The following is a 7,334-nucleotide window of genomic DNA, read 5'->3' as shown; positions in this document are numbered from 1 at the left end:
ATCCTCTTTTTAATTCCTCAGTAACATTATTTTTTTTTTACATTCTCCGTGACCACCCCTTCTTTGCACTTTCTTATAAATGCTGATATTCTCCAGAGAGCTCATCTCTATCACTTGTCACATTCTATGTGACATCTCTGCATGGTGACTTGCTTCCCTGTTTCAACTGCCATCTCCATGCTGATGACCCCTTAACCTGTCATCTCTAGCCCCACCCTCTTCCAAGTTCCAGAACTAAATTCTTAACTGCCTATTGTATGTCTTGCAGACACTTTAAACTTAACCAAAAACAGTACTTGCTGGCTTCTTCCTCTTCCTCACCATGCTATGCTTCCTTTCATAGTTTAGATCTTGTTTAATGGCACCATGAGCTATCGTTCTCCCGAGCTGGAAACATGGGATTTCTTCTCTGACCTGTATCTCACTTATCCTTCACATCCTATCTCTTTCTTTAATCTGACTACATCTTTGAGTCCTTATTGCCACAACCTATAAAATTTTTAAAAGGCATAAATTTTTCATCCTAGCAGTCCTAAGGATCTATCTCATAGAATTAAAACATCATTATTTAAGATATAGTAATATGAGTTGAGTGTGTGTGCCACCTATAGATTTTCTTGGTCCTTCCACTGAACTAGGCCCCAGGGTCAAGGGTCAAGCCAATAGATGGTTCCATGGCAGTTGGTAGCCCTGGCAACAGGCTGGCTCAATATAGAAGCGGTAAAGGATGAGAGTTCATTCTGGCAGCTACCAAAAGCATTGACTCTTATGGCTTCTAGTTTCTGAGAGATGCAGGAATTTTCCTTGAGATATAAGAGAGACACCACCTCAGGAGCAGTCTGCATTCAGTGACTTAACCGATGTCTGTACAAAGGCCAGGCCCTCTTGCCTCCATTTAGGATGACTCTGAAGGGCCATCTAAGATGCCGTGCTTCTGGAGGGGCCAGCTAAGGCTTCTGCTACAACTACATATCAGCTGATCTTCTCTTTCTGCTCAAAACTGCTTCCATCAAACACAAGTGTGATTCACAAGAGTACTCCCCAATAAACTCCCCGCATGCAAATCTCTGCCTTATAGTATCCTTCTCAGGAACCCGAATGAACACTATGGTAATGCTTATATATTATTTATTATGTTCCAGGAACTCATTTAACCTTTACAAAACCTTGTGAAATAGAAAGCATCTCCAAGGGTGCACAGCTGGTAGGTGGTAGAGCTAGAATTCAAGCCCAGGCTCCGAAGCCCATTTTCTTAACCACGAAGCCTTTCCCGTAAGTTCAAATATATTGTGCATTGTTTTAAAAAATACAAAATATGAAAACATGTGGGGAAATCCAGAAGAGAGATAGCATAGCATGCTTGAGGTAATGAAAGAAGGTTGAGTTTTATCTAAAGAAAGTGGTCTGCAATGAGGTCAAAGAAATAGAGATGAGAGGTAGTTTCATCATAGCTCCATAAACAGCTTTTTTGTGGGGAGGGGGGAACTTCAGTGAAGTCCTTTAGCTCTGAGTGTAGTGTATACTATTGTTGCCTACGCAAGGAATCAAAAAAGTATTTTCTTTGCCAAGTTACAAAGGCAATTCTCACAAGAGTGGTTTTCTATGCCTTATAAATGACAGGCTGTGAAGGCACCATGAGTCAGGCCAGTTCTTTTGGATCTAAGGCATTGTTTCCTAGAAGCCTGACTTTGCTTCTTGGGGCCCTCTAAATGAAGACACAAGCTTCTCCAAACACCCTATTATTAGGGATTTCCATGCCTTTTGTGATGCTAGCTAGTAGACTAATGAGACTAATGTCAAAGATCTTGAAATCCTTCTCTCCTTCACTGCCTGCTACCCAATGTCAACTAATCCTGGGACATATAATGCTAATTCTAAATTGTACTTCCTTTCAAATTGGGCCTCTTTTTTTTTAGTCTTGCATGTCTAACTTCTTTCAAGGCCTCTAGTTCTCCCTATCCATCTATATTTGATAGCTCTCTCTGGACCTCTGAGCCCTTTGGTCCTTCCACTACACTAGGCCCCAGGGTCAAGGGTCAGATCAGTAGATGATTCCATGACAGTTAGCAGCTCTGACAGCAGGCTGACCCAGACATAGGAGTGGTGAAGAGTGGGAGCTATCTTCTCTGTTCCATAGGATACTTCAGCTTCTGCCAATGCCAATGCCTCAGCAATCACTCAAAGTCCAGATTTTGCCCTGTGACTGATCAAATCAGAGGAGAGAAGAGAAATCTACACATGAGAGATCTGTGGTAGTCTCAACTAGAAAACTCCACTGACAATGGTGGAAATATCAGTCAGAAGTATCCAGACCACCAACATGATCCTCTCCTCCTTGGCTTTAATCATCTTGGTGATAGGAACCATCGCAGAAAAATGGATTGAACTGAAGTTGGAAGCAAAAAAAATCACAATAAACCACAGTCCCTGGATGCTGTGTTGCATTACGACTTGGCCAGAAGGTTAGAACTAGACCAGGGAGGGAGATGGGTAGAGAAAGTGGGTTCATCTTTCCTTGACTTCCATTCGTCTTACCAGTTAGCCCATTATTCTCTGGTGCAGCTTCCTCAGGCAGCAGGTTGCTCACCTCCATAATCAACACAGTCAAGGCAGAGTCCAAAATCTCATTCTTTGCATTCTTTGCAAAGTTTGGAAGCTCACAGACTTTATTGCTGGACCCTTTGAAAAGCCTTGGCAGTAGCAACAGGGTGGTCAGCACATCTAGGGCATGAGGGGTATGAAAGAAAGAGGAATGGCAACAGGGAAACTAGGTTATATTGGCAGGGGAAAAATGCCAGGGTCAGGGTGAATTGGGAGATTTAACAAGAAATGGGTTCTCAGGAAAGAAGAGAAGAGAAAGAGGCATATAGAGATATCAGGATAGAGAACATTTTCTTCTGGTTCTCTCTCCCATTCAGCTTAAAGTTTCCTGCCTCTTTACTCTCTCCTCCCCTTCCCTCTTTATTATTTAATCAAATCTTTCACCTTATCCCATTTTTACCTAGAGATTTGTGGACCTCAGGTGGAAATGAGCCTAGAAGAAATATCTGTCCTTCTCTCAATACAGCTTCTGCTTTCCAACAGATGACCTGGAAGTGGTCAGGATCATGATGATTTTGACCCTCAGTCTTTCCTTCCTCCTTAACTTGGTCCTGGGTATGGAATTCACCTATCTGATTCCTCAAACCATATATATCCACTTCATCAGTGCCTTCCTCAGTTTCCTCACAGGTAACTTCCTGGCTCCCCTAACCCAGGCTTGGAAGTATACTTGGTTTGTGGGCCCAGCCTGTAGTTTCTAATTCAGCCTTCCATGTTCTCTGGCTCCAATGTATTATTAGAGCTACCACTGAAGCAGGGTCTGTCTTTGCACAAGGTGCAGTTGGACAGGGTGGAGGCCTGGAAGTCAGATGTATCTCTTGGGTCAAGCCTTGAGTACTGGAGACAAAATTCTTCAGAAGGGATTTTTTTTCTCCTTTTGTCTGGACACAGGCATCATTCTGCTGTCTGCACTCCTACTGTATCACCATAAGCTAAGGCAAGGTCAGTCCGTGTACTACACTAGTTACAAGATCACCTGGATCCCTTACACTGCCTATGTAATCGTCACCTTCTTTGTTACCTGTGGTGAGTGTCTCCAGGGCCCTTGAAGGGTGATAAGGACAATCTACTCCTGATGACAGAGAGGGTGAAAGGATGGGAAAAGTGAATGGGGGGAAAGGTGCCAAGTTTTCCATTTTAAACAGGTAAAGATCAACCTAATTCATTCTCCTTGTTCCTACAAGGGAGCAAGCTACAGATTAGGGCTGTGTGAAATGTTTGGTATACCTGCCTCAGAGGGCAGGTCCATATTTCCACATTTTCCTCTGTCTTTCACACCCTCTCCACATCAGGACCGAGATAATTATCAAGGTCATGATTAATAGGAGAGGGGCTAAGAGGGAATCCTCAATAAAGGGGAGGGGGTCAGTGACCCTGGGCGTGCAGTACAGTGCCAAGGCAGTTTGACGGCAGAGAGAAAAAATATTCGGTGCTAAAGAGCTACCCACCAATACTTGGAGACCCAATTTCTCTAAGATGACTTTAAAATTTCATATGGAATTGTACTTCCTAAACCAGATAGAAGAATGTCTTTTAAAAAAAAAAAATCCATGCCGAACCCATTGCCGTCAAGTAGATTCCGACTCATGGCAATCCTATAAGACAGAGTAGAACTGCCCTATAGGGCTTCCAAGGAGCAGCTGGTGGATTTGGTTAGCAGCTGTGGCTCTTAACCACTATACCACCAGGGTTTTTTCTCAAAAAGAAGCCTCAAATTTGTTGAGTTGAGCAGCATTTAAGCTATTTTACACACACTTCCAGTCTCTTACTAAAGCTTTCTGGAGGGCTTGGGGCAGTTCAAAGAGATCCACAGGGCTTTGGGTCAAGCTATCTCTGCCAACATGGAGGAAAATGTCCCTGTGACTCTCAGTTGTTCCTTCATTCATCTGCTTTGGCTTCTCTTTTTTTCCCAGGAATCCTTTCTATCCTAAACAGTTTGCAGTTTGTGAATCGCTTTACCTGCCTGAACATCATCAACAAATCCGATAGGGAATGTAAGGAAATACCACAATCTGGGAGTTCTATCAAAGTTATTTCATCAACAGACGCTAGTATAAAACCTCGTAGCATTGTCCGTCTGCACTCCGTGAGTGTAAAGGGTGATGTTCTGGACAAATCACCACCAGTTCAAGTACGTCGTGTCACCTGGGCTCTATGACCTGACAGTCTGTATGCTTCAGTCTATGTTAATCTTTATGGAAACAGCTTTGGGTGCGTGTGCTGTGTGCATCTCCAGCCACTTTGTATATGTTCTGCATTATGTAAATGACTGTGAATGGATCGGGGTCTGTGAGAAGATTCAGAAGACAGCTTGGTTTTTCCTGGCCTGCTGAACAAATAGTTTCTTCCAAACCATTTGTTTTTAATATAATAAAATATTACCATATAAATAATATTTGCTGCATTGTTAACTCTATATATCACAAAGATTCAAAATAATATATATCTTTTGCTCCTTCTATTTGTTGAGTTTATTGTGAAATATTTCAAACATATAGAAAAGGATACAGAACAATATGATAAGCACCTGTGTGCACATTACCCAACGTTATGAATTCTTAATTTTATGCCATATTTATGTTTGATTTTTTTAATTAAATTTATAGATATAAAGGACATTCATCTTAAAATTCCCCCAATCTTACTTCCCTCCCTTCTTTCTTATCATTTAGCACTTTCAAGAATGCACTACTGATAGTCCTACATTCATGTCATTTTTGCTACAACTTTGTGGGTCTACAAAAATTATATAGATTAGACTTCCAGGTGTTCAAAAGTTATTAAGTATAATCATACTGTACAGATTATGGAGCCCTGGTGGCACAGTGGTTAAGGGCTCAGCTGCCAACCAAAATGTCGGCAGTTCAAATTCACCAGCCACTCCTTGGAAACCCTGTAGGGCAGTTTTACCCTGTCCTATAGGATCGCGGTATATTGGGATCGACTCGAGAGCAATGGGTTTGGCTTTTGGTTTTGGGGGAACAGATTATATTTCTACAACTTGTTTTGTTCATTCAACTTTGTTTTTGAGATTTATCCATGTTGATAAGTTAAATTCTACTTTATTCATTTAATATACTGTTAGGCTTTCTACTATAGAGCTGCATTATAATGTAAATATCCATTCCCCAGTTGAAGGGCATCTAGTTGTTTCCCTTTATTCTATTAGAAACGATGTTCTGTCCATGAACTAGTGTTTCTCTAAGGTATTTATCTAGAACTGGAGTTGCCGGATCAAAGAGTATAGTCATTATGAAGTTGCCTAAATATTGACAAAATGATCTCCAAAATCGTAGTACCAATATATACACTTTCTGCCAGAAGTATATGAAAACTCTGGTTTCCTCGTGCCCTGGCCAACACTTGTGTGGTCAGCCTTTTTAGTTTCTGGCAGTTTGAATCAGTGTTGTTTTAATTTTCACATTCTTGATTATTACTGAGCTTGAGCACCCCTCCATTAGATTATCGAGCTTTTGGATTTCCTCTTTTGTGAATTACCATTTGTATGCTTTGGCCATTTTACTCATCTATTATTGATTTGTAGTTCTTCATATATACTGCAAACCAATACTTACTAGTTATATGCGTTAAAAATATGTTTTCACAGCTATGACTTGGCTTTTAACTTTATGATGTTTTTGTTTTACAGAGGTATTTAAATTAAATGTAATAAAATGTATTAATGTTTTTCTTTTAATTGGTGCCTTCTGGAGTCTTGATTTAGAAATCTTCCCTATTTTTTTACTCCCATATAATTTCTGTGAATTATATAAGGTACAGATACAATTTTATCTATTTTCTATATAAATAACTTTGTGTCCAGAGCATTTTGTGGCCTAATCCAATCACCTATTGATATAACCTCTATAATATTCTAAGCATACATATATCTGAGTCTGCTTCTGATCTCTCTGCTATATTCCATTGGTCTGGTTTTATATCCCTGCACCACTCTTAATTATATTGAAGTAAAAGCTAAGTCTTGATATTTAATAGGCTCAAGTCCTTGTTCTTGCTCAAAATTATCTTAACTATTCTTGGCATTTTGCTTCCCATATAGAGGGATCTGTTTGTGTAGTTACACAAAGATCCCAGTTTATTTAGAATTGCATTGAATTTATTGACTAATTTGAAGATAATTGACTATATTAATAATATTTATTTATCCAATCCATGAATATGATACTATTTATTCAGGTCTTTTTTTATGTCCTTCTGTAAAGTTTTTTTAATGCTGGTATAATGTTTTGTGTTTTTTTTGTTTTTTGTTCCCCCTCCCCCCATGAGGTCTTTTGTTAGGCTTGATTCATAGGGGACTTACCATTTTTGTGCTTTTGTGAATCAAAATCTTTTATAATATTTTCTACTTGTTTATCACTGGTATAAAGTGGCTGATTTTTGCACACTGGTTTTATATCCAGAAACCTTTTTAGTTCTAATAATTTATCTCTATATGCTTTTAGCTATTCCTTGGAAAGAACATGTTGTCTGCAGAATAAGAAAAGTTTATTTCCTTCTAATTCTTATATTACTGGTTTCTCTGTTATTAATGTTATCTTACTCATTGTTTCAGGCCTCCAAGATAGGGCTGGATGGGGGAAAAGGTGATAAACATCTTTACCTTGCTCGTGATTTTAGTGAGAATACCTCTATAGTTCTAGAGGATTTGGTACATTCGTCTTAGCAAGTTAAGGACTTCCCCTTATAAATTTAATTTGCTGGGTGTTTTTATA

General features: G+C 39.6%; 1 protein-coding gene across 1 annotated transcript; it reads left to right on the top strand.

Annotated features, from left to right (window-relative positions):
• The first annotated feature begins 2,281 nt into the window (after positions 1–2,281).
• Positions 2,282–4,759, top strand: TMEM225 (transmembrane protein 225). The gene is made up of 4 exons (XM_049857383.1): positions 2,282–2,462; positions 3,085–3,231; positions 3,493–3,627; positions 4,515–4,759. Exons 1-4 carry the CDS (start codon positions 2,282–2,284, stop codon positions 4,757–4,759), a joined length of 708 nt encoding a protein of 235 aa, XP_049713340.1.
• Positions 4,760–7,334: the final 2,575 nt, after the last annotated feature.

The sequence above is a fragment of the Elephas maximus genome, chromosome 17, assembly GCF_024166365.1.
Source record: "Elephas maximus indicus isolate mEleMax1 chromosome 17, mEleMax1 primary haplotype, whole genome shotgun sequence".
Taxonomy (NCBI): domain Eukaryota; kingdom Metazoa; phylum Chordata; class Mammalia; order Proboscidea; family Elephantidae; genus Elephas; species Elephas maximus.
Note: the sequence above shows the minus strand (reverse complement) of the source record. Positions and strands in the feature narration are given on the sequence as shown.